We start from the raw sequence: 25075 nt of genomic DNA, 5'->3' as shown, positions 1-25075 counted from the left end.
GTAGGTATTGGAGTATGTTAAATAATTTATACCGGACCACCGGAGCATTCCGGCGGACGATAAATGCAGAGCAAAACATGACCACACTAAATCAAGGAGCGCGGAGATAGTTCGGCAGAGCAGGACCTTAATCTAGGATCATGCAACTCTTAATTGTGAATCTACTTAAAGAATAAATACTGCGGAGCCCGGCAGCAGGCCTTAGTTTATACGGATCCACGAAGCATTCCGTAGGGGTAATAAACCAGAGCAAAACATGATATATACTAAATTAAGGAACGCCGGTCAACGGAGTAGGATCTTAATCTAGGATCATACATTAATTATAACAGCACAAAGTAACTGGTTAACAATATAGGATAACAGTACACTGTAGGTTGCCGTGTTCCGGCGCAGACCCCTCCGGGATCCCGTACCTCCGACACTTGGTTACAGCGGGGAAGGCGGGGGTAAATCATTACCACCAGTCATCACGCAGCTAGAGATCTAGGTGTGACTAAAGCCAACCCACTGAAGACCAAAACCACCGGAGCGGTAACAGGTACGAAGGCAACGGGAGGGCTGGGGACGGCGGGAGCGGAACCAGCGAGCAAGTGTTTGAACCCTGAAAGTGATCGGAGTTCAGCTCGATCCACAGGAGAGCGAACCAACAAAACACTAGCCGGCGGATGACACCAGGACGGGGCCCAGGAGGGTGGGTGACTCGATTGGGAACCAGACCAGTCCCCTCGGGTGACAATCGAGAGACCGGCGTCCCACGCGGGAGATGACATACCACTGGCAAGACGGGGTGGCGGGGGGGGGAGGTCTGTACAGTACTTGGAAGGTGGGATCGAGTTTTATTTTTAACAGGACAGGGGATACCCCCATACACTGACTGTAACTCCCCCAGTCGAAGCGTCCAAACAGACGTATCGACTACCTATTAGTAGGGAGACTCATGACACTCACCAAAGTACTAGGGAAGGATAGGGTAACAGCACTTTTCTAAGGCAGTCACCAAAGGTCACCCTCCTCTTGAAGGCGCAGCCAGACAATAAAGGGAGGAGAGAAGGAAGAGGGGAGAGGGGTTGAAAGGGAGAGAAATTCCTGTAACGTAGTCCAACCAACAACCGACCCATAGGGTAGAAGGGCAATGCATGAAGAAGATTCCCCATATTGTTTTTTTCTCTCTCTCCTCACCAGAGGGAGGAGGGAACAGGGGTTTCAGATACTCCAGCAAACCCAAAAACAAGCGGTAAGGCGGATGGAACAACAAACAGGAACTCCCTCGACCAGCCTACCCCTCCCTCCCTCGCTCAAGCGACATATTCGGGAGAGATGGGAGCTAAGACAATGCAAAAACCTAACCTGAATAGCCTAACCCACCGATTGGAGCGAGAGGGCTAGGCTAGGATCCCCAATTTCTGATAAATATCGTTAAAGTTAACCAGTAAGCATATAAGTACCCGTAATATGAATAAATATACAAAAATATAAGGACTTGTGCTAAGCGTATAGCCTAACTGAGCGAGGCGAACAGGAAGTAGGCAGCCAGTAGACTGCACCTGACGCCGAGCCCGGATCATAATAAAACCAAATTATCCATGTCATCCAATACACTATAAATCAGAAAACTGACAAAAGAAAGCACCACCCTGGAGAGGGAATCTACTCGAATGAGAGCCTGGTATACGTTATGAATCAACTGCAAGAACCAAAATAAGGGGAGGAAGCCTCCGTAAGGAATAACGCTAATCAAGGTACCAGGACCCGCCTGACATAGATAAACGCCTCCAAAGGGAACTTCTTGAAGGGGAATTATAAAACATGAATAAAATTGTATGCAACTGAGAGAAACCCTTGCAGAAACCAGCTGTAAGGGTGTGCTTCAAGGTCATCATGGCTGAGGCGGCGAACGCCGGGGAGCGTCCGATATATGACCCTGTAAATATTAATTTACGGGCCTATAAGAGCCTCACAAGTAGTAAAAACCCCACAAGAAGATGGTACTTAACTTAGACACGGTGAAATTGCTTGAAGACATGATGAAATTGATCCAAATTTGGTCAAAAAAGGCCAGCACAAGAAAAAGCTTTCTAATTTGAACACGTGCTAGTATGGAATGAGTTCAGATGGCGCTGGGGTCGTCGGTTGGCAGGCGGATGAGTACGGCCGCTGGATCAGCTCCCCACATTCCGGGGTTTTGTCATTGGGATATCTTCAGAGTGCGGTCCTGTGGCAGTGACAACAATCACTCACCCTTACCTATACCGACGTCTATTTCATTATAGATGTTCGATCTGGGGGTAGTAACCCCAGCATTCCTGATAGCTTTTTTCTCTGGTATATTTAGCAATATCTATACCTAGAAATTCGTGCACAATAGGAATTTCACCGGCTGACACAGGGACGAGCTCAGAAATATAATTTTGTTAAATACTGTATACCATGTACATGTACAGCAGTATATACTGTACAGTATACCAAATAAAAAAAGTGAATGTTTCCTTTTTTTTTTTTTTTTCATGCTGCTGTACATATCCCCTGGAAACTGGCTAAGTGATGGAATCTTCCTGGGAGTCTGGAATGATAAGATAAAAATTATATAATACAGTACTTAAAGTCTAGTACTGTACAGTACTGTACTGTGCCTGTAAATGTACTGTACTGAAATGTCATTCAGACAAATAAAAGATCAGATGTGGTTGATAGAAACCACACAAAAAATCAATCAGAAAATTGCTTAACTATAAAAAACATTGATAATATAAAGGTACATATAAAACATGACAATATGAGCAGTGTACAGGGTACTATAGTACTCCCTGATAATGATGAAGACCCAGTAGAAAAGAATATATGGCTGGATTCCCTTAAAAAAAGGTACAACTTACAAGATTGCGAAATATACGACATAGCCAGTATATGGAGTACAGTAATGGAAAAACACTGAGAATAGCAAAGATAAAATTTGAAGTCCATGATTTACCCTTAAAAATTAAAACCATGGGCCAAAGCAGAGAACTGAGACCATATGTTCCAAAACCACTACAGTGCCAAAACTGTAATATGTATGGACATACAAGGAAAAATTGCCATAATAAATCTACGTGTGCATATTGTGGATCTGACAAACATACCACACAGTGGAGGTGTGGTGAACCAAATGCGTTAACCGTGGACAAAATCACCATGCAAGATCTAAGGAGTGTATATATTATATATACAATACCAAATTAAAAGTACTTCAGGAAATGACAGGAATGCCTATAAAAGAAGCCAAATTAGAATTAAAAGTTAGAGGAATGTGTAAGCCTGCTAGGAAACGAATGTTTTCTACTGTAATAAGATCAAACAATGAAACAAAAATGGAAATAGATAAGAGTAATAAAACTCTGATAGATAAATCACAAGGAGAAATAACTACTTTGCAAGAAGAAGCTAATATAGCAAAGAACCAAGAAATGTATACAAATATTTGTTCAAATTCATCTGAGATATTAAGAGAAATGGATACAATAGAAGATAATACAAGCCTCACAGAAATATTAGAAGATATTTATGATGAATTAGAAGCTAAAGAAAAAAAGAGGCCTTCAGAGAGAACTCCAATCAAGACCAACAAAAAGCAACTATTCTTAGAGATAAATTCATTAAACTAAAGACAGGAGTCCCAAAGAAAGAACATAAACCAAAAAATTATAAGAATTTACCTTCGTCTCCTAAAATAATAATAAAACCAATGGAAACAGATACCCAGAACATCAAAGAAATAGTAGAGGAACTAACCATTGACAAGAATGATGCGATGGGAGAAATGATTACTCCATCACCAATAATTAGTGCAGCAAGAGTAAACAAAAAACGACACATGAAAACACGGGTGTAATGAATGTTTCATTGAACTGTGCAACAAAAACAAAAGCATAACAAAAGGCAGTTTTAACAAACAGTATACAAAATTTTATAAGATACAGAAATAAAGAAACTACTAGTTTAGACACTCACAAAAAGGGCTGTATGTGCATTGGACACCTAATATCTTATAAAGAAAAACAAATAAATATTGTAAATAGGATTTTAGAAAAAATGCAAATTGATGATCCACAAAAAGAAAATTACGCTCGAACACACTAACGTAATATTTTCAGTAATTATATTATACAGTGGAACATAATGGTCTACAGACCAGATTACATTTGGGAGAAATACAACGATTACTAAGGGAATATGAACCAATGATATTTTGTTTACATGTCAACAAAACAATATCAACAATAGGTAAATATACCTTAGTATCTACATCTAGAAAAGAAGAAGGAAATTTAGGTACTGCTATATGTGTGTATAACAAAGTATGTTATGACAAAGTACCTGTAAGCTTTACTGTCTTCCAAATATCAAGTATTAAAATATGAATAAAAAAACCAAATTGCATAATTTATAATTTCTACAACCAACCTAATAAAAATTATGACATTGATAAACTTAAAGATTTACTTAACAATACCAAGGAACCTACATTAATAGTAGGCGATTTTAATGCTCACAACCCAATATAGGACTGTAATTGTACAAACTCAAATAGAACAGGTAGTAAAATAGAAGAGTTCATGGATTCAAAAGACATGTGCTGTATAAGTGACAAAATTAGCACATATTTTTCAAAAGCACATGGAACGTTTTCCTCAGTAGACTTAACTCTATGTACAACAAGTATAGTTGACAGATTAGATTGGAATACAGCTGATTGACTTGCACACCAGTGATCATTTCCCAGTATTAATTTCCTTATTACAAAATAATCCTGCAAAACATGTCCCTCACTATAACATTTATACAGCAGATTGGGAGCGATATGAAATGCACGCTAGAAATATCCCACTATTTGAATATTTAAAAGACCACAGTGAAACTAATAAATTTCATGTTGATTTCATTAAAAATGCTGCTGATAAAGCAATATCAAACTCAAAACCCCATCCAACAAAACACAAAGTTCCATGGTGATCTGATAAGCTAACAGAATTAATAAATATAGAACACTCAATAGGGAGACAATAGATAATTTGAATAGAAAGTTCAGTAAAATAAATAAACATTACTGATATTAGAAGGAACTTTACAAAAAATGACTGTAAACTGATACATTAAAACCTCTACACGACAGAATATCTGCAAAATTTAAAAAGGAATTAGTTCGAGAAAGAATCATACAGATACATACAGATGGATGTAAATCAGAACACGGAGTGGGATTTGCTGCAGTGTCCCAAGACAAAACTTATCAGTTCTGTCTACCTAATAATGCTTCAGTATTCAAAGCAGAATTGTGTGCAATTGCATCAGCTATAAAAGTAATTAAAGAAGCATCATTCAATAATTTTGTGATTTTTAGTGACTCGAGTAGCACTATAGAAGCTATTCAGAGTTACAAGTAAAAAAGTAATATAGTATAACAAATTAAATTATTTCTCCATCACTTATACAATAATGAAAAAACGTAGAAATATGTTGGATCCCTGCCCGTGTAAGGATCAAAGGAAATGAAGAGGCAGACAAAGCAGCCAAAGAAGCAACCCACATGACAAGATCAAATGTGAATATCCCTGTTACTGATTATGCAACACATAAAAATGGGTATCATAAATAAATGGTGATATATATGGAATGAAGAACCTGAAAATAATAAATTGAAACAAATAAAACCTAATGTTAAATAATGGAGTTCTTCATATCAGAGAGAGAGAGAGAGAGACACACACACACACAAGTAATTCTAACACGTCTCAGAATAGGCCATACTCATCTGCCACATGGACACTTAATGAGCAGCCCACGTGGCCCGGCTCCCGAGTGCTCAGATTGCACGGTGATAATAACAGTCAGACATGTGTTATGTGAGTTTCCATAGTATGACCAACAGAGACTGTCAACTTTTAGAAATAAATCAATGAAGGAAATTTTGTCAGAATCTTTTACATTTTCAGTCATTCCAGTTTTGATGTTCGTGAGGAACTGTGATTTAATTAATAAAATATAAAAATAAGTAAATAATAAAAGCACGAAAACCCTCAGCATTTGCCGAACTTAAAAAAATAATTGTCTTAAATATTACTTAACTTATTCAGAACTTTAATATACCTCTTTAGTGTGTATGTAAGGAAGCATGAGTAAATGTATTTATTGTATGTATGTGTTCCAGTATGAGAGCGTGTGCTTGTGTGCAGTTTTAAATATAATTTTAATTCCTTCATCATCATACTGAATGACCTATGGGGTCCCAGTGCTTGGCCTGAGGCCTAGACCTGGTTTTTTATCTAATCCTTTGAGCCAGCCCTATGAAAGCTGAAAGTCAGCTTAGTGGTCTGGTTAAACTACTTTAATAATAATAATACAAACACCCAAAGAAGGGGAGAGGTTGGTTGCCCTTCATTCAGTCACACCTAAAACAGAAAAAAAGCCTTCTACAACAACCAACCACACTAAAGCACACAAAAAAAAATACCAACACAGTTAAAAAATTGTTACATTCCTTCACACAAACCAGTGCCTTTTCAGAAACCTACCACACTGTGCTAACATAACAACAGCTTTAATCCTTTATCATTTACAGGCAAGAATTAAATATGATGCTAAATGTGAGCTGATGGAAGATATTGCAAAAAAAGAAGAGAAAATTAGCCAACTTAAACATGAAAATGAGTCAATTCGGATTCGTGAAGAGCAGGTAAGACATTAGTTTTAATGTTTTGTTCCTAAGTATTTCATTTCTTCCTGTCTCATCATTCAGTTAATATAAATGTATCTTTTTGTTAACCTTTGAAACAGCTCCTCTCAGTGTTTACCCAGAAGTGAAATGAATTTGAGATAACCTGTCTCAAAGAAATAAGATTTATTTTTTCACAATGCACATTATGTTATTACTGTAGTTTCTTTGTAAGGTACAGAGATGGAAATTTCCTTTGACTTGGTCATTGTTGAGATAACCAAAGGTCCATCCTTGATTAGGCAGGGTCCCTCTGTGGTATCAGATCTGGCTATTTGTGTATCTTGCTCACAGTATCTGGTCATGTTAGCAAGCACATAGGGGCTTTTGAATCACATTATGTATACAAATGCTTGTACAGTACTTAATAACCTCAATTTATTTTACTACCCTGATTCCATATGAATTACTGGTAATGCCATAGTTGTATTCTGTGGCAATGTGGTTTTGCCATTCTGCCATTTGCCTCTATTGTAAAACAAAATCCACTGTTTTAAAGTATTTTGGCTCTGTCAATGTATGTTAGTATACAGTATATTATTTTTTAAGCAGTAAAACTGTACAGGCCAGTTTAGGTTAGGTTAGGAACTATGTGGAATTGCAGTTAGCTGTAAGATATTTAGAAAGTGTTCAAGCGCAGGCTATATTATAGGGTCATTGTTACTTAACAGACTTGTTACTTATCACTTATCAGAAAGCAGGACCCCAAAATATCTGTCAAGTTGAGGTGCTGCTGTAATAATATATGTCTATAAGCACTCTGCTCTTGCTTTTAGGTCAGTTGTTGAATTAAAATTTTGACTGGTCAGGTTATCATAACTGTCTTCATATCACTCGTTAAAAATAGTTTTCCCAAGTAGGAAAACTAGTTAAATACAATATTTTCCTGCTTCACCTCATTTTACCCTATGAAACCTTGTACAAGCAGCCCCCCATTATTGGTGGGGGTCCCTTTCTTGGCGGCGTGATGATAACTGAAAGTTGCTGATAACCAAAAATAAAGTCTGCAGGCGCAGAAATCCTTGTACAGCGCCAACAGCTGGTTATTGGTGCCATAATCCCGTTTCGGTGCCATGATTAAAATTATGTTTTATGTATAGGATTTACTTCAGTAGTACTTTATATTTATAATACAATATACTGTACAGTACTGGAAAATGATGAAAGCCTTACCTTTAATCCTTTGGGTGTCTTCTACAATACATACATTCCTTCATTCTGTGTTGTTACTGTATATAGAAGTACAAGTACTGTAATCCAACTGTCCTAGTACAGTCATACTCCAAACTTATGTGAGGTTAGGTTCCAGAACCCCTCGCGCAGGGTGAATTTTCGCATAAGTTTGGCATGGTTCTCTAAAAATGCTAATAGATGCTTATTTCTAAAGTTTAAACACTAAATATGACCCTAATCATGCTCCCAAATTATTAAGTTAACTTTTAAATGAAATTAAAGTTACTGTAATTTCATTTAAAATTTAGCTTAACCCTTAAACGCCGAGCCTCTATTTACAAAAGTGTCTGTCATATGCTGGCGGCATTCGGGAGTTAGCGCCGAAGCGGAAAAGAAGTTTTTTAAAAAAATCACAGCACGCTTAGTTTTAAGATTAAGAGTTCATTTTTGGCTCCTTTTTTTGTCATTGCCTGAAGTTTAGTAGGCAACCATAAGAAATGAAAAAAAATATCATTATCATATATAAATATTGAAATATATGACAGCGGGAAAAAAAATTTAATATATAATTGTATACAAATCGCGCTGTGAGCAAAACGGTTAAAGCTAACGAGTTATTTTTTGTTTCTTTGTATTGTACACTAAATTGCAATGATTTTGGTATATAACAAATTGTAAAACGATCAAAGCAACATAGAGAAAATATTATCACAAAATGATGCATGAATTCGTAATGTGCGGACGTAAAAAAAAGTTTTTTTCAAAAATTCACCATAAATCGAAATATTGTGCTAGATACTTCCCGTTTGTTGCCAAATGAAGGAATTGATTGAATATTACTAGACTGTAAGTGTTTTAGCTTACAATTGCAGTTTTTCGACCATTTCGGTCGAGTTAAAAGTTGACGAAGGTAGGATTTTTCTATTTATCGTGATTTATATGAAAATATTTCAAAACTGATAAAAGCTACAACCATGAGTTATTTTTGTTGTATTCTACATGAAAATGCACACTTTTTCATATATAAAACTTTACGTAACGACTAATATAAAACTGTGCAAACATTATGACAAAGTGACGAAAGAATTTCTGAGATGTTCGGCCGAGTTACTGCGCGGACGTAAGGGAAAAGTTTTTTTCAAAAATTCACCATAAATCGAAATATTGTGCTAGAGACTTCCAATTGTTGCAAAATGAAGGTAAATGATTGAATATTACTAGAATGTAAGAGTTTTAGCTTACAATTGCGTTTTTCGGCCATTTCGGTCGAGTTAAAGTTGACCGAAGGTTGAAATTTTGGCACTTATCGTGATTTATATGAAAATATTTCAAAAGTGATAAAAGCTACAACCATGAGTTATTTTCTGTTGTATTGTACATGAAATTGCGCACATTTTCATATATAAAAATTTATGTAACGACTAATATAAAGCGGTGCAAACATTACGACAAAGTGACGAAAGAATTTCCGAGATGTTCGGCTGAGTTTCCGTGTGTGGACGTAAGGGAAAAGTTTTTTTTTTTTCAAAAATTCACCATAAATCGAAATATCGTGCTAGAGACTTCTAATTTGTTGCAAAATGAAGGTAAATGATTGAATATTACTAGAATGTAAGAGTTTTAGCTTACAATTGCGTTTTTCGACCATTTTGGTCGAGTTAAATTTGACCGAAGGTTGAAATTTTGGCACTTATCGTGATTTATATGAAAATATTTCAAAGCTGATAAAAGCTACAACCATGAGTTATTTTCTGTTGTATTCTACATGAAATTGCGCACATTTTCATATATAAAACTTTATGTAACGACTAATATAAAACGATGCAAACATTACAACAAAGTGACGAAAGAATTTCTGAGATGTTCGGCCGAGTTACTGCGAGCGGACGTAAGAGAAAAGTTTTTTAAAAATTTCACCATAAATCGAAATATTGTGCTAGAGACTTCCAATTCGTTGCAAATGAAGGTACATGATTGAATAGTGCTAGAATGTAAGAGTTTTAGCTTACAATTACGTTTTTCGACCATTTCGGTCGAGTCAAAGTTGACCGAAGGTTGAAATTTTGGCACTTATCGTGATTTATATGCAAATATTTCAAAACTGATAAAAGCTACAACCATGGGTTGTTTGTTGTTGTATTTTACATGAAATTGCACACATTTTCATATATAAAACTTTATGTAACGGCTAATATAAAACGGTGCAAAAATTACGACAAAATGACGAAAGAATTTCTGAAATTTTTGGCAGAGTTACTGCGCGGACATAAGGAAAAGGATTTTTTCAAAAATTCACCTTAAATCGAAATATTGTGCTAGAGACTTCCAATTTGTTGCAAAATGAAGGTAAATGATTGAATATTACTAGAATGTAAGAGTTTTAGCTTACAATTACGTTTTTCGACCATTTCGGTCGAGTCAAAGTTGGCCGAAGGTTGAAATTTTTTGTAGTCGACGTACTGTACATCCACTCGTCACCCGATGGACAATTTTAGTCGACTTACGATACATCCAGTCGGCGTTTAAGGGTTAATAGTATATAAGCTTGTGAAGTCTTTGTAAATGCATTTTTTGGAAGAGCATCAGGCGGCGGCAGACATGCTAGCGTGTTGTTAACAAAGTAATTTTCACAAAACAACCCTAATACAACTCTTAGTTATGTCTGATATGTTATAGTACGTTAAACAGTTCATTTTATCAAACTAGCGCAACTGAACTATCTCATCTCTTGGTCACGTGAGGGGTGACTGATATTCTTAAAGCCAGCGCAGCTGAACAACCTCTATTTTTCTTAATCACATGAATGGACATATATATTGCCTTTGTATCATATTTACGTGCAAAAATAAAAATACCCTGTAATATATTTTTCATATAAATTTTACACGCAAAAGTATGAAAACTTATAAATTACAGTAGTGTAAAATATCGCCCAGGACTCATGGATTGCTACCTGAATTTGCACATTTTCACTTGATATTTATTAATAATATATAACCATGTGAAGTCTTGGTAAATGCATTTTTTGGTAGCACGCCATGCACCATCGGCTGATATGTAACCACGTCACGGTCAGACATTTTACCCTAATATGTAATAACTTTTATAAAAAAGGGATTTTGACAAAGGAAAAATCTATTTCTGAGGAGGCCCGTGTCACCCGGTGAAATTCCATACTAACACAATTTCTAGGTATAAAATTGCTAGATATACCAGAGAAAAAAAGAGCTTTCAGGAATGCTGGGGTTACTACCCCAGATCGGCGTCTTCCATAATGGAGACGTCGGTATAACCAAGGGTGAGTGAAAGGATCACAACCACAGAGCCACACTCGAAAGACATCCCCATGTCAAAACCCCTCGGAAAAGAAGCGGTGAGTCGTTCCAGCCCCCACGCTCATCCGCCCGCCAGGCCAGCGACTCCAGCGCCATCTACACTCATTCCAGACTAGCACCACCCCCAGGCTTGGCATGTGCAAGTAGGGGGGGCGAAACCAACTTCTGGGAGGGTCACCGGGTGACACGGGGCCTCCCTCAGAAATAGATTTTTCCTTTGTCAAAATCCCTTTTCTGAGTCCAGCCCCGTGTCAGCCGGTGAAATAGTGACAGAGAATCATGCCAAGCCTGCAAACTACAGAAAAAGTCAAGGTGATCTGAACAAAAAACACAGGCTATGAAAACAGATTTAATTAGAATATCTCTCCACATGAAAATATGAATAGTAAAAGGTAAGTACATTAATACAACCTTAAGAGTAAAATACAAAAACAGGCACACAATGTAAATATAGTTGGGGCAAAATACATCCAATAATACAAAATTACAAGCGAGTAAATATAAACTTATACCTAAGAATAAAGAGAGACATTTACAACATGAGAAATTTATGGGGTACATGGAGCAAAATAAAAACAGTCCAGCACCCCTAAGACAATCCAAAATCAGAGCAAGTCAATATACAATCACCAAGAAAGATAATATTAAGGGCAATAATAACATCAATTATGAGGAGCAAGGCAGTGAGGCATGATCAATCCAGAAGGGCAGGCAGAGAAATAAATGAGGCAGGCAGGCGTGGGGGAAGGGAGAAGGATAAAGGATAATTAAGGTGGGGGAATGACACTCCCCACAGCCACTGCTGAAAATTTTAGGGCTTCGAGTGATTTTTAAATAATGGCGTTTAAACACTAGAGGTGATTTCCATCCCGTATATTTGGTAAGTTCAGCAAAATCCATATTATGAAAATAATTAGTGGAAGTAGCTACCACACGGATATCATGAACCTTAGGGACTGAATCCGGGTTGGCTTGTTTAATAAAATACAGAATTTGCTGTCTTATAGCATTCAACGAAAGAGTTCCACCTTTCTCTCTGATAAAAGAGGACCCAACTTACACTGTGGAGTTCTTAATAGGTAAGACTTTAAGGTATAGACTGGGCATAAGGACTGGTCCTATGGAAGAGGCACCACCTTCCAAGGGGACCACCTGTCTTGAGGTCTTCGTTTTAGCTAAAAATCTATGATCAGGAAAGGAGGACTTCTCTCGGACGGGAGAAATTAACAAAATCATCACCTCTAGAGAGAGCCGATAGCTCTGAAATTCTGGCACCTGAAGCCAAGCTAATCAGAAATAAAGTTTTCCTTAACAGATCCATATAAGAGCATTGTGAGTTGTCAATCTCAGATGCCAACTTAAGAACATCATTGAGGAACCACGTAACAGAATGTGGGCGTGTTACGGGTCTCAGACGAGCACATGCTCTAGGGATAGATGAAAAGTAAGACTCTGTAAGGTCAATTTTAAAACCATACAAAAATACCTTCTTCAAGGCTGACTTAGCTGTGGTAGTAGTGGCTGGGGCAAGGCCCTTTTCAAACAATGATCTAAAGAAGGTAACCTCTAGGTTAGTAGTCATAGTTTGAGCTTCAGATGCCTTCAAAAAGGATGCTAATTTCTTGACTGCTGAATCATATTGTCTGAGAGTAGAATCTCTCTTATCCGATTCTAAAAACAGAGTGTTAACGGGGTCAATGTTTGCTCCCTTTTGAGCAGCGAACTTTACAAAGTCCATAAAACTAGGGCATTCTGAATTTTTAAGGAAGCTGACACAGTCTTGGTTTGTACTACTTGGGTCAATCTGGGATTGGGAATCCGATGACATCGCAACTTGAGTTCCTGAAATAGAGGGAACCAGTTGCTCTTGACCAATAGGGGGCTATCAGAGCCAGTTGACCTTTGAATGACCTGAGTTTGTGCAGTACTTTCATCAACATGTTTATTGGGGAAATAAGTAGATCTTCTCCCAATTGTTCCAGTCTATGGTCATTGCGTCCGTGGCATAAGCCTGAGGGTCCAGGTTCGGGGCCACATAACAGGGAAGCTTGTAGTTGCTCTCCGTCGCGAACAGATCCACTTGGAGTCCCAGAACCCGGCGGCAAATCCAATTGAATGACTCTCCGTCCAGAGACCACTCCGTCTCCAACGGAGTGTTTCTGACAGGAATCCGCCACCACGTTCCGCACTCCCCGCTAGGTGGGTGGCTGACAGATGCCAGCCGTGCTTGTTCGCCAGGGAGAAAATAGCTACCATCACCTGGTTTACGCGACCTGATTTGGAGCCGCCCCTGTTGATGCAATGAACTACCACAGCGCTGTCCAACACCAGCCTGATGTGAATCCGGCTGGGGGGGTGATTTTCTTTAAAGTTAGAAATACCGCCATAGCTTCCAAGGTGTTTATATGGAACTGTTGAAACATTGTAGACCATGTTCCTTGTACTTTTTGTTTTGGCGAATACCCTCCCTAGCCGCTTAATGAGGCGTCTGTGTGAAGCACCAGTGCCGGAGGAGGGAACTGAAGCGGGACTGACCTGGACAGGCTGCTGACTGTGGACCAAGGTCGCAGTCTCGCCTTCAAAATTCGTGGGATGGAAGAGACCTTGTCTCTGAGCCTGACATTGGCTCGACTCCGCCACACTCTGTTTATGTCTTTTAATTTCGCTTTTAAGAGCAGGTCCGTCACTGAGGCAAATTGAAGGGAGCCGAGGATTCTCTCTTGGGACCGGCGGGATGCTGCTTTGTCCCTCAGAAATTTTCTGGTAAGGGAAGCTATCTCCTTCCGCTTGGACGGCGGGAGGGATAGCGTGTACGAGGACAGATCCCACTGGAGGCCCAGCCACTGGAACCGGGACTCCGGAGTCAAGCGGGACTTCTCTCTGTTCAGCTGAAAGCCTAACGACTCCAGGAACTTGATGACTATGGCCGTAGCCTTCCGGCACTCTTGGACTGTTGGAGCCCAGATTATCCAATCGTCCAGGTACGCTGCTAGGGAGATCCCTCGGGACCGGAGCTGCTGAACTACTGCTTCCGCCAGCTTTGTAAATATCCTGGGGGCTATATTGAGACCGAAAGGTATGACCCTGAAGGAGTAGGCTTGTTTCCCGAGTCTGAAACCCAGGAAGGGAGAGAAGTTCCGCGCAACCGGGACGTGATAGTAAGCGTCTGAAAGATCGATAGAGGTGGTGACGGCTCCACGCTGAAGTAGAGTCCGTACCTGAGCTACCGTAAGCATGCGAAATTTGTCGCATTTTATATAATGATTTAGATGCGACAGATCCAGAATCACTCTTTGCTGACCGGAGTCTTTCTTTGGGACAGTGAACAACCTCCCTTGAAATTTGAGGTGCCTTACTTTCTTTATTGCTTGCTTGTTGAGCAGTTCCGCCACATAGTCCTGTAGGACTCTGGAGGGGGGCTGGTAAAACCTGATCAGGGGAGGGGGATCCTTGGTCCAGCTCCAACCCAGACCTTTGGACACAATGCTGTGTGCCCAAGGACTGAAGGACCACTGGTCTCTGAACCAGTAAAGGCGACCACCTACCTGACTGGTCTCAGTGGGAGGAAGCGGGTTTGCTTCCTCTGCCACGTCCAGGTTTTCCTCTTGGGGCGGAGCCAGGTTTGCCTCTGTAAGGGGCCCGACCTCTTCCCCCCCTTGCGCTCCTATTAAGGCTGTGAAAGAACCCACGGCCCTCATAGGTAGGGTTGTACGCCGGTGAGGAGACGTACGTGGGTGCAGCAAGGGATTGGGCTGGTTGGACCAGCATGTACTGTTGGGGATGAGCCTTGGAGGTGGAGGGCTGGGCCACCGCCGAGACCGGGACAGCTTGGACGACCATCTGATGGTGAGGCCTCTTATGCCGCCTGAAGCGTTTACCAGACTTGGTCTGGGAGCCGCCAGATTCTGGGGTCTTCCGCTTGTAAGCGGAGATACCCCAACGAGAGCGAAGACTCTGGTTGGGTCTAGTAGCCTCGCTCAACACACTGGCTATGTCATCATCCGGGAAGAGATTGGCGCCCCAGATAGAGCTCTTCATGAGCTTGTTAGGCTCATGACGTATGGTGGCCTCAGCAAAGATGAACTTCCTGCATTCTAATTTCGCCACCATAAAATCATACAGGTCTGACTGAAACCCTGCTAACAGGGATTTAGCCAGAACCTGGAAGAAGGGCTCTTCTGCGCAGGAGACGGCAGTTGCTTCTGTGAGGCAGAGGGAGTTCAAGGACCGGCCTAATCTAGTTCGAGCCTCAAACTCTGCCTTTAGCAAAGCTTCCGGGAGCTTAGGAAGCTGTTAAGCTAAATTGCGAAGACGCGCAGTGAGCGCCCAACTTACCCACAGTAAAGGTGGATGGGCGTCTTTCCAAAACTCCTCACCTCCTGGGAATACCAGGGATGTGGAGTCTGTATCCCTTAATTGAGGCAAAGGATTACCTTCAAAGCAAGCCCGAGCCGTAGGCAGAGCAACTTTGTTAATGCAGGGAGTGGGCAACTTATCACCTAGGGAAAACATAGTGTAGTTGCCCTTGAATGGAGTTAGCTTAGTATTCTCTGCCTGCCACTCCGTAAGAGTGCGCAGGAGAGTAGACTGAGCCTGGTCCCTCGGAAAGATCACTGTCTCTCTAGGGACCTTGTCTGAGCGTACCCAGGCTTCCTCCGTCAGCCCTAACGAAGCCTGGGTAAGGGGCAGGAGATCAGGAGGAAAAACTCCAACTCCTCCAAACGTCTCGTGCCAAGACCCTCGATTGTCAGTGTCTTCGTGCTGAATGGCACGAAGAGCAAAACGCCAAGGGTTCCCGACATCGAAGGGAGGGAGATCAGCCGTATCCAGAATCTCATACTGTGGGTCGGCTCCGCCGGAGCGAGCCATACCCGCCAGTATGGTATCGTGGCTATGGAGCTTCTCCGAGATTTTGGAGAGCTTCGACTCGACCTCCGCCAAGAACCTCTCAAGAAGAGAGTTGGCAAACGCCTCAGGGTCAAAGGCAGGCTGGCGAGGAGGGCTTGGTTTTGGTGCCCTCTTACTCGCGCCTTTGCCCGAGGTTCCTGGTTTGCTCCCGGAGGCTACAGGTATGGAAACCTTAGCCTTCGACGGGGGGAAAGGAGATGCTTTCCTGGAAGACGAGGACTTGAAGCCCTTCGCCTTCCATGAAGTCTTCAGCTTCAACTTGGGGACAGCTGATGGAGCCCTGTCACCCAAGATGGAAGACTTGCAAACCCTGTAAAGGAAGATGCAGAGGATGATGGGGAATCAAATAGGGCGCCCGCCCCGCAACCTCACTTACCTCGCTACCTACCACTTGGTCGGCTCCGTGTTCATTGGCTCCAGGTCCAAGTCCAAGCGGCGGCGTCCTCGAAACTTCAGCGTATAAGATGTCCTCTTGGGGTGGCTGGGTCGCGTCCCCGGATCTGCTGAATGATAGGGGTGGCCATCTCCGCTGGGATGGCAGCAGCAACCCAGGCGCGGGGGTAAAGCAGGTCGCAAGTTGGCGTCAGGGCGTAAGGCTTCCCGACGGTACATTCCTTCCAAACCCAGCCACCCAGGCGCGGAGAGATTCAGAGATGTTTTCTTTGAGGACTCGTCCGCCTGAAAAAGAAAGCAGGCAATCAGGACTAACATACTGTAATATAAAACAATGAATACAATATGAGCACTTATTAGACTGAGGAGACGTGGGGAATGAGAAGCGATATCTTACCGACTCGTCCTGGATGCTACTACATAAGGCGAAGCAGACCTCACAGCCATCAGGGTGCCAAACGATAAGGTCGTCCAGCCGGACCGCACAACCAGCGTGGGTCTGGCACACCACATGCCCGTAGGGTTGCTGGAGGGAAGCGGTGCACCCTGGCTCCTCACAACGTAAAGTCTGTAAGTGTAAAAAGTACATGAACCTACCACTCTAAGAAACCTAAAGTAGGTAGGCCCGGGTATTTCGACCTACTACCGGAGGACTCCGGCGGGAAGAAAAACCCCTCGTCAGAGACAGGTCCACCAAACCATAAATTAAACAGAGCGGCAGGCAAGTTGCATCCCGGCCACCGGAATACTCCGGCGTAACGAGAGAGCTGAGTCAACAGGGCCCTACCACAAGGGATGCCAGCAATAAAGACGGCGGAACCCCAGGGCAGGACACCGGACCCCCAAAATGATAAAATATAATAATCATATGTGTAGTGGCGGAGTGAGAAGCTCGCTCCGCCAGTGGATATATATATATATATAAAATACAAGTGATGGTAACGGAACTGGTAACAAGGTAAAGAAACGTTCATTCCGGAGACCGGAGATACCCCTCCCCCCGGAGCCCGAACCTCCCCGCTAGAGAAACTATAGGAGGGTGAGGCTACCGACATCGCAAAAGGCCATATATAATAAGAGCCGAGTAGGCGCCAAACAACTCAACTAAGGCAAACTCAAGCGGGAGAGGGCGAGAACGAAAATAAGAATGTTGAAACCCGCTCGATCCTAGGAGAGCAGGTTAACGAAACATCAAGACAAGCGCACCGCTACCGGGACTTGCTCTGGGAGGAGCGAATCCCTCCACCCGGGAAAGCCCCCAACTCGGAGAAAATGCCATCTAGCATCACCCGCACGAGAATAGGCAAGAGCTGGCCTGAGATGGAGAGGGGGAGGGAGGGTTGGTCGGGCAGGGATGAGGAGTAGGCTAAGTCAAGCGAAAACAGGAGACAAGGGAAAATACTTCACCCGCTCAACTGCAATCACGCGCCACGCCAAGTAAATTAATACTAGCCATGGCAGGACAAGCCTACCCCAATGAGAGGAGAAAGGGATAGCGACCAAGGCCTCAACACGCCGACTCCCGCTTAGTCATAGCCTAGGTCAGCGCCTGTGCCTAGGCATAGCCTAGGCTAACGGGGAGGGACAAGGGAAGGGTGGGGGAGGAAATAACGGAGAGAAATTTCCGTGCCAAAATCCAATCAGGGCCGAAAAAGAAGAAATTGGGGAGAAAGCCATAACAGCCTAGAGGAGACACACCCAACGAAACTCTACCACTTCGTGGAGAAGGGGGAGGACTATGAGGTCTCACTCTACCACCCAAACAACGGCCCATGGAAGAAACAGCAACAAAAACTCCCTCAACCTGAGGTTCCACCCCACGCCTAACCTACGAGGAGAGCGGGAGGCCAAGGAAGCAAAATACGAGCCTAACTGGACATGAAAGGCAAGGGGAGGGCCCCACACAACAAAATACCAAATAAAACACCATCACAAAATATACATAACCCAGGAATATTGTGCTTGTGCAAGGCACATAGCCTAGCCTAGAGGAGCAACCAGACAATCAAGCTGACGCTACCCCACATGAAATTCAAGGCAACAAAACACGTACAGCACCAGCACGACACAATAAAGTGATAAATAAGTTAAAACTATCATGGGAACACATCCCGGAGGGAGAATCCTAAGCGGGAAATGACGGGAACCCTAATAGAGGAAACCCGACATGTGGATCAGTAAAACATATAAGAAACACCGATAAAAAACCCGCCCAGGAAACACCGCCAGGATGAGTTCCAGGGGGAATAATGATAAGTAATATAATGACAAGGAGAAAGCCCAAACAGAATAAGCTGGATGGGTGAATCTCGCGGTCGACATGGCTGGCTGGGGGACGCCACGGCGTCATAACAACAATCTCATATAATATGAAAATATGGACTGATCCAGCCACACTCATCATAAAAATCCCACAATAAGATGGTACTTAACTTGGAGATGTTAAAGTTGCTGGAAGACATGCTGGTAAAAGGCAGAAATCACCCAAAAACAAAAGCACAAAATTCTAGGTCACGAAAATCACGTGCTAGAAAATGGAATGAGTGTAGATGGCGCTGGAGTCGCCGGCCTGGCGGGCGGATGAGCGTGGGGGCTGGAACGGCTCACCGCTCTTTCCGAGGGGTTTTGACATGGGGATGTCTTTCAGTGTGGCTCTGTGGTTGTGATCCTTTCACTCACCCTTGGTTATACCGACGTCTCCATTATGGAAGACGCTCGATCTGGGGGTAGTAACCCCAGCATTCCTGAAAGCTCTTTTTTCTCTGGTATATCTAGCAATTTTATACCTAGAAATTCGTGTTAGTATGAAATTTCACCGGCTGACACGGGGCTGGACTCAGTGTATATGGAATTCAAACCCACAAACAAAACAACAAACAACACTCACCCTGATCTTGGTTGCTGGAGATGGATAAAGGCCGCCCGTAACAACCACAACCGCAAAACAACCACAAACACAACAAGGAAATACAAAAAAAAAAAAAACGGAACACACACACAAATAAACAGCACACCAACAAGAAGACCAACAACTCCCAGAAAAGCATACAACAAAAACTGTCCCACACAAGAACCACTGACCGGCACTAGCTCTGACTAAAGAGTCTCAAAACCAAAAAAAAAAACTCCCTCGACATTTGCACAGACAGACAGCACCGTAAACAACATAACGACCTCATCCCTCTTCCAACAACCGAAGCACTCACTCTCTCTCGACAATTCTCTCTCTCTCTCTCTCTCTCTCTCTCTCTCTCTCTCTCTCTCTCTCTCACAAAACGTTGGGAAATGCTAAATAAAAACAAATTTATTCATCCCTCTATATTTCTCCCCCTTTTAGCATTTCCCAACCAACACCTTTCACACCTCTTTCAAATCGCCTTTACATAACACCCACGGATGCTCACTAGCAGGTCCTCTAGATCGCGTTCGCGGGCACGCAATCATTCTCTCAGAATCACTCTCTCTTCTAGCAACATTCAAACTCACATCTTCTCCTCCATTCTCTCTCAGATTCACGCTATCTTCTTCACTATTACCACTCTCAATTTCATCCACAATCTCATCTATACCCTCTAACTCGTTCCCAAATACCTCCCCCAATTCTTCAACTAACCCATCCCATTCGCTCATTGACCTTTCCAATTCTTGCAACGATTCATTCATGCTTTCAATCACTCGTATATTACTGCTACGCTCTCTTATTCTTACACTTTCGCTCACCTCCAACCGTTCACTAACCCCTACACGTTCAGTCAACTCAGTTATATCAAACCCGCATATGCTATACGTTCTATCCATACCATCCCATTCATCCGTATTACACGCTTTATCACTCATTTCCACTTTGGCACTCACACCCCTATCACACAACTTACGACCATTCAGTTTACTTACGTTCTTCCTTTTCTTACGTTTTTACCATACTCTATCAAAACAAATTGCTGATCCTCCATACACAAGCTCTCATGCATACTTGGTTCACCACATTCGATTTCAACCATTTATACACCCCATTCTCTCTCACATATTCCGGTACATCCTTCCATCGCAATTGGTTGTGATGCGCTCGCATTTCTCTCACACTACCATCTACACATACTTCCCCTACAACATAACTAAGCCCACTGGGACCAACTTCCAACACTTCATACGGACCCTCAAATTTTCACGCACTTTATTTACATTCAACCGCCCTTTCTCGATTACTTCTTTCAACACTTTCTCGCCCACCTTGTAACTTTCAAACCTTTCATGCGCCTTCTTCCATACCTCCCTATCATTCTCAGATAGACCCAATCTCGGTCTCACTATCTTTTCAAAATTTAACACATATTTACACGGAGACATACCAATACCCTTATGCACAGTGGCGTTGTATACCCACAACGCCGCCCAACGTTTACATCCCAATCATTATCATATTCACTCATCATACGTAATATCTCCGTCAACGTTCTCACCGTTCGTTCCGCCAATCCATTCGCACTGGGCATATACGATTGTAGAGTACACATGTTCTATGCCCCAATCACGCAACATTTGCTCAAACTCCCATCCAACAAATTCAGGCCCATTGTCACTCAACATTCGCGTCGGCTTGCACACACACATTGGCAACATCACTTGACCCACCATTCTCGCTACAGTCTCACTCTTTTTGTTCGAATCGCTACCGCATATGCAAACTTACTCAAATGATCTACCATTACAACCATTCCCACATGTCCTCTAGCAGTCACAGGCAATGACACACAATCAATCACAACCATCTCAAATAACTCTTTCATCTGCAATCACAACACAGGTGGATTGGCATGCACACTTTGATACTTACCCTTCTGACAGTCCGCACACGTAATCGCTATATCCGCACAAATTTTACTCAATCCAGGCACATACAATCTCTCTCTCATACATTCCCATAATTTACTTTTCCCCAGATGCCCAAACCTATTATGCACCAATAAACACATACCCACGGCTGCGTCTTCCGAAAATACTGGCACATACACTTCCCCATCCCATATTCCTTCCTGATGCAAAACATAAACTATACCTTTACATACAACAAATCTCTTAGCACTTCGCTTATACACTTCTAACTCAGACGGCCAACTTCCTACTCTTACACCCCCTAAAACACACTCTCTTAACATATTTATTTTCATGCACTGATTTTGCATCTGCTTAATTTCCTCTTCACTCAACAAATCATTTTCACTCCTTGCAATATCTACCATACCTACAAAACTAGTTTTAGACACATCCCCTCCTTTAACTTTCGTTATTTCCCTGCCACCCTTTCCTAAAATTCCCCTCCCGACATCCACACTTATATCATGCATTCTCATAAAATCAATTCCTAATAAAAACATGTTGGCATATCATTCTCATCCATGACTACAAAATTATGTATTATTTCAAATCCCCTAACTGAATTTTTAGTTGTACCTCCTCCCATACTAACACACTCCCTTGTCCCAAACCATGTATCCTTACACTCGTTGATTTTCTTTTTATATCCCAATCGCACCTTTCCAATTCACTAACTACTGTACTACTCACTAACGACACTTGTGCTCCCGTGTCTACCAAACTACAATATTTATTCTGATCCACCACTACATTTGTTACTAATTTACCTTTCGCTTCATGCATACACGCTCTCACGGCTACATTCACCTGCTTAGCTTCCTCACAACCATCCTCATCGCATTCATCTTCAACGATATCCTCAACCCTACCCCGTATTCCCTCATTTTTCCCCACAATCACCTTTCTTAACCAGCCAGCTACAAGTATCCTTTCCACAGTGAACATTTAAAATCACATTCATACCATTTTCATCCACCCTTCCTTTATACTCCACCGGCCTATTCCATCAAAGAACAATCGTACTGTAATTTTAAACATTTCAGCCACTACCAACAACACTTTCACTAACTTTTCCTCCTCATCTAATTCCCTTCCTTCCTCGCGCACTCCTCCTTCCGGCATCTCATTCATCACCTTTTCACGTAACTCGTTCATGCTTGCAGGTACTCTGTCAATCAACCCATTTGTTTCCAAATTACTCAACCCCCCAAACAGACATTCCCACACTCGATTCTCCCCTACATACTGTTGCTTTACCACAAATCCTACAGGTACTTGGTCCGGGTCCCAGTCGCTCCTAACCCTATCATCTCGTTCAGTCCACATACGCGACATAGCATCCGCAACAATATTCTGTCTACCTTGTACATACTCTACCTTAAAACTAAACTCATTCAAATCCTCTATCGTTCTCGCAATTCTAGCATTCACACTCTCCTTTTTAACCATATATACTAGCGGTCGATGGTCCGTCCGTATCACAAAATCTACCCCATATAAAAATACTTTCAACGCTTTCACACAAAACCTTATTGCAGCCAATTCCTTTTCAATCACCGAATATTTCAACTCTGCCTTTCCAAACGCCTTGCTCACATACGCAATTACTCTCAATTGTTCTCCCCATTCGCCTTCTGCATTTGTACCAAGCATCCTCCCATACTATATTTACTTGCATCCGTATACAGTTCTAGTTTATTTGCATTCTCACTATAGTCCGGGAAAGCCAACGCCACGTCTCTTGCAGCCTCCTCTTTCAATCTCTCGAACGCTTGATCATTCGCTCATCCCATTTCAATCTTACACAATTTCTCTTCCCGTCCATTCAGTAAGTGGTTTCCGATCCTGAACAATCTTTTATAAACTTCCTTCCAAACTCAATTAAACCCAAAAATCCTTTCAACTCACGCACGGTCCGGGGACGTGGAAATTCCCTACCCTTTTTCACGAACTTATCACTCTTCCTTACACCTCTTCCACTCACCATATGCCCTAGGAATTCCACCTCCCCAGCCAACCAAGCACACTTTTCAAGTTTTACTTTTATTCCTACTTCTTCCAACCTTTCTAACACTCGTTCAAGCAGTTCCATATTCTCTTCTACAGTCTCACTTGCAATCAAAATGTCATCTATAAAAACAGTTACCTTCTTGCGATCAAACCCAGCCAGAACCACATTCATTGCCCTTTGGAAGGCAGCGGGCGCATTAGCCAGTCCGAAACTCAATCTTCGGAACTGGTAGTGGCAGGAACCACTAGAAAAGGCCGTAATATGCCTGCTTCCCTCCTCCAGAGGCATCTGGTAATAGCCCCTTACCAGATCTAATTTTGTAAACACTTTCATTCCATTCATCTTGTATACACAATCAGACACCACATTCATCGGGAATCGCTCTTTCACAGTTACTTCATTCACCTTCCGATAATCCACACACATTCGCAAACTTCCATCTGGCTTACGTACCGGTACATTGGGGCTATTCCAGGCGCTCGTACTCCTTTCAATCACTCCCATCCTCTCAAGCTCCTCACACTGCTCCTCTATCTCACGATTGATAGACGGAGAAAAATGTCGGGGACGCTGATATATGGGGGTGTCGTCTTCAGAACTATTTTAAATTCCGGAAGCTTGATCCCCAAAATCCTCGTCACCACGACTCAATGCCCCTGCCTATCCCACAACATTCTCCTCAATCGTTCTCTTACGTTATCACTTACATTTTCATCTACCTTTACTCTTTCTTTTAACTCCTCATACGTCCAATCATTAGCTCCTTTCAAATCACCTGTCATCACCTGCCGTACCTTCACGTACCTCTCATCATCCACATTCACCAACGTACGTAATATTCCCACGCAATCTCCCTCACATATTCCTCGGACTCGCTTCTTCCTGACACTCGGCAATGACGTTATATATACCCTCGGATCTCCCATGTTCAAAACCCCATCATATACACACACATTTGCCCTGACTAATTTATTTATGTCTATTCCCTCAACCAAATACTCACACCTATCATTGTTGGCTATCCCGAGGCTATCCAGCCATGCCACTTTCACACTCACAACTTCTCCAATCTCATGTGGCACTTTTACCCTCTCTGTCGCAATTACAGGCACTCTCTTCCACAATTTTTTTCTCAACCCTACCATCCTTCCCCAAATACAAATCCCCAAGCACATCCCCTTTCATCGTAATTCAATTACATTCATACTAGGACGGACCACCATCCCGCATTTTTCAAAAACTCACATCCCAATAAAATATCATATTTATCATTCGTACTCTCAATCACACAAAAATCACTTTCATCCATCACTACACCCCAATTTCTAACCGTTCACACACTCTTCCAACCACTGCTACCCCTAAATTTCCAATCCCTCTTACTTCCCCTGACAGTTCCTAATCTCACATGTATTCCTCAATTTCTCACATCCATTCTTAAATATGACATTCATACTACACCCGGTATCTACTAAGGCAATCAATCTTACTCCCTTACAACACACTTGCACACTCATGCACTCGTCAGTCTTTCCAGCAAAACCTCCCTCATGCAACAACCCCTCACGTACATGCATCACACGCACCGCTTGCATCCTGGAGGATCCACCATTTGAACCCCTTCACACT

At 42.2% G+C, this 25075-nt stretch overlaps 1 protein-coding gene across 7 annotated transcripts in view; it reads left to right on the top strand.

Moving 5' to 3' along the window:
* LOC136834724 (kinetochore protein Nuf2-like) overlaps positions 1-25075 on the top strand; it is a 410975-nt gene that overhangs the window by 248969 nt on the left and 136931 nt on the right. For all 7 annotated transcript variants that reach the window (XM_067097303.1, XM_067097308.1, XM_067097307.1 and 4 more), the window contains one exon: positions 6599-6712. In XM_067097303.1, the coding sequence (XP_066953404.1) occupies positions 6599-6712 (114 nt within the window). The remainder of the gene's footprint in view (positions 1-6598; positions 6713-25075) is intronic.

Source organism: Macrobrachium rosenbergii, chromosome 54 (genome assembly GCF_040412425.1).
Source record: "Macrobrachium rosenbergii isolate ZJJX-2024 chromosome 54, ASM4041242v1, whole genome shotgun sequence".
In the NCBI taxonomy this organism is placed as follows: Eukaryota; Metazoa; Arthropoda; class Malacostraca; order Decapoda; family Palaemonidae; genus Macrobrachium; species Macrobrachium rosenbergii.
This window is presented reverse-complemented; position numbering and strand designations above follow the sequence as displayed.